At 42.4% G+C, this 3,427-nt stretch overlaps 1 protein-coding gene across 1 annotated transcript; it reads right to left on the bottom strand.

Moving 5' to 3' along the window:
- Positions 1-203: 203 nt before the first annotated feature.
- Positions 204-2,804, bottom strand: LOC147637957 (bidirectional sugar transporter SWEET16-like). The gene is made up of 6 exons (XM_086798972.1): positions 2,715-2,804; positions 1,683-1,719; positions 1,327-1,537; positions 1,064-1,222; positions 627-746; positions 204-504 (listed from the first exon to the last, which is right to left on the bottom strand). Exons 1-6 carry the CDS (start codon positions 2,746-2,748, stop codon positions 238-240), a joined length of 828 nt encoding a protein of 275 aa, XP_086655098.1. The 5' UTR covers positions 2,749-2,804; the 3' UTR covers positions 204-237.
- Between the last annotated feature and the right edge of the window lie 623 nt (positions 2,805-3,427).

Genomic DNA, 3,427 nt, shown 5'->3' with positions numbered 1-3,427 from the left:
TCACAACTTCATAACTTCATTTAGCACGTGAATGTATGTGATTGACAAGTTTGACTAAGAAGCAACAAAAGCATGTAGGAGCCATGTAGATATAGGAACAAGGTCTTTGCTATGGAATCTTTCTTTGGCATTAAAGTAATCCAAGGAGGGGGGGAAATACAAACAGTAAGGTTAGTGACCCACCATGGTCATTGAATGATGGATCATTGATGTGGAGAGGGGCGTGGGGGTCAATTATTATATGGTTATGGTGATCTCTTCTGAGGGAAGTGCGGGTGCTGCGTACCGCGGGGCAACGGGCAACTTGCTGTTACGGATGTCGGTTTCAATGTCTTCGAGGAAATCGCATTGCTTTGCCTTGATGGCAAGCTGCCTAAGATCCACTATTGCAGACATCTCATCGGCCACAGCCAGGCGGGCCTTGCACTTTTCGCCGTAGATCCTATAGAAGCAGTAGAGCACGAGCTGGATTGCAGAGAGAGACACACCAATGGCGTTCGGTATCTGCACTCACTCATGCATATACAATGATATAGTTAATATAAGAAAATAAATATCACTAACCCACAGTTAATTAACGTTCGCACCATAATCTCAAACTGAACGTATGCTTTTGCATTAATTACCGTGATGAACATATCCTTGAGAGACAGCGCGTAGGCCAGCCAGCATGCTCCGTTGAGAAATAAGCCAAGTGACAAGGTAAAGGGCATGTACTGCACGCTGCCACTCGTCACCACCTTATGCTGTATTGAACAATGGCAGTAGTGTGAGCACGAGACCAGACTAAACAGTCTCCCGATGGTGGGCTTGAAATCCATGAAGTAGTTAGGGTTTTGAAAGTTAATGACAATTAGCCCTAGCTTAGCTACGGCATTGAGCGCAGCGTCGACACAAAGGATTAACCAGCTAATTATAATGGACGTTAAATGATCGCCATAGCCACTTCTATGTGAGACATTGCTACAAGAGCAGTACTACGTCCACTGCATTAAGCAGTAGTTAGTGCATTGACTGTGATTAATAAGTAAGCTTTCTAGCTGCAAATTAGTTGGAAGCTTACGATGATGGTTAAGGGAGCTGCAGTAGAGAAGACTGAGGTAACAGTGCAGAGGATGCCAACGGTAATGAGGGGCTTCTCTCCATGCTTTACCAGTGTGGTGAAGACGATCGTAGCGACGTAGGAGATCACGATGATGAGGAGAATACACGAGGTCTTCCTCTGGTCAAAGCAAAAGTCAAGAATATAAGATCAGTCACTAAGCCAGTTGGGTTGAGATTTAATGTAGGACTTAGTGGATAATTGATGATTATTTTAGAACGCACCCTCTGGGCGGTGGTGGCGAACCAGAGGTAGATGGAGAGGTAGCAAGCTTGGAAGGCGCAGCTGGTAGCGCTGATGGTGACCACGAATATTCCCCCACGCTTCAAGATGCCGTAGTAGGTCCAGAAGAGGGCCGAGAGCAGGCTGAAGAGGTAAGGCTGTGCCGAGAAGGAGCCCGTGCTGCCCTTCTTCATGATCACCCAGAAGGTCGGCCTAGTCGGCAAAAAGGCACACAGCGCACTTTCCAATATTAAATATTATTCCACAGCTTCTCTTTATATATATGTATCATACGTATATATTTATATTTATATTTATAACACAAAAAATCTCATAACCATTTATTTCAGACACTTACATAGGCGACACCAGCCCCAGCATCGCTGTGATATTTCCTGGTCACAAAACAAAAACATAATCAAGTTTTCCCACACAAAAACATAAGATATTATAAGGAGTAGCATTGCGGTGATATCAATGATGCATATTCCCTCAATTATTATATGATAAAGGGATAATCAAGAACATAATCAAGTTTTCCCACACCAAAGCATTAAGATATTAAAAGGAGTAGCATAAAACATATTAAGATATTATAAGGAGTAGCATTGCCATGATATCAATGATGCATATTAACACATAGTCTATACTACCATCATGCCAACGCTGTATAGCTTTCTTATTATATTAAAAAAAATGGAGAACTCATCACAAAATTGTGTGGGCATATCATATATTATATAAGAACGAACAACATACGCATTACAAAATTCACATATTATTAAAATCTTTTTGTTTTTTAATTGGCTAATTCTATCAATGTAAAAAAATGCTTAGTCATGAGTGACAAGATCTAGATTCTAGTGTTCACTTGAAAGTAAATTAATTATGTGAAGCTTCAAGTTCTTAGAAAACAGTAATCACAAAAGTACTTCTGTGTATGTTTATTTTTCACGCTGTGAATAGCTGATCGTATGAAAAAGCTCATGTCGAAGTTAGCTAGGACAAGAATAGTTGTATGGTAAAATCATTTCAAGAGATTCCTTCCCAAGAGTCACTTTGATATAATGTAGCCATTGGTCTCTTCTGGGAGTGTTCATGCCATTAAGACAAGAACACTCCCAAAAAAAGAAAGAAGCGTGTATGTGACTATATTCTCAGAAAAGATTGAGTGTGCCTACAGGACTCTCCTGCCATGACAAGAATATCTAGTATTTTGGTTTTTCTTCCCTCCAAAAAGGTTTAACAGCCAAGCCTCGAAGGGCACTTCGTATTCCAAATTCCACTCAAAAGGGAAAGAAAGCATAGCCATGGAAGGCCACGATTCACAAAGCATTGAAAAGAGGGCAAAAAGGAAGGGGGGGGGGAGGGGAGGGGTGTAAAGGCATACCTACGATACCCAAGATGAAACTAAGTTGGACCATGGTGGCTGCGTGCAAGTCGGTGACTTGGCTAATTAATATGGCGGGCTGTGATGCTTCTTTCGTTGGGAGTGATTTGTAAGAATGTGGGAGGAGCTGGTTTTATAGGCGAGAATTATTGTGTGCTGCGGCTGCGAAAACATTTGAATAATGAAAAAAGCAACTGAGCTCAACCCAAGTGCCAGCCAGGGAAGCATTTTCAAAAGAGTCCCCCACTCGCTCTGTACCTTGTTGAATCCTGCGTTGCAACTCATCGTGGACTAGCGCATTTTCTTTATATAAGTAAGCTTGACAAAACCTTAGCTCTATAAGCATAGGGTAAATGTGAGGTAAACCAGGTAAGCTTAGTCGTGATATTACAAGGCTGAAGCCGAATGAAAGTCCGCAAATATGTATATTACGCATGCATGACGCACTCCAAGTGGCTGGACTCTTCACCACAAGCAGCAGGTGTCCGGTGTATGTATGCTCTTGTGGTGGTGGTGGTGGTGGCTGAGAGCTCAGGAGTACACAAATCCAAACTTTGAGGACTGATGTCGAAAATAATATGAGGCAGCTACAGGGGGGCCACCACCTTGGACATATCCCATGGATTAGAAAAGCTCAACTTTGGGATCTTTTGGGATCTCGTCTGGCTTGCACAATTGCAAGTAGCTTGCCTCAAGTGCCAACTTGCCCCAGC

This window comes from Cibotium barometz, chromosome 6, assembly GCF_041138505.1.
Source record: "Cibotium barometz isolate CiBa-2024 chromosome 6, ASM4113850v1, whole genome shotgun sequence".
Classification (NCBI taxonomy): domain Eukaryota; kingdom Viridiplantae; phylum Streptophyta; class Polypodiopsida; order Cyatheales; family Cibotiaceae; genus Cibotium; species Cibotium barometz.
This window is presented reverse-complemented; position numbering and strand designations above follow the sequence as displayed.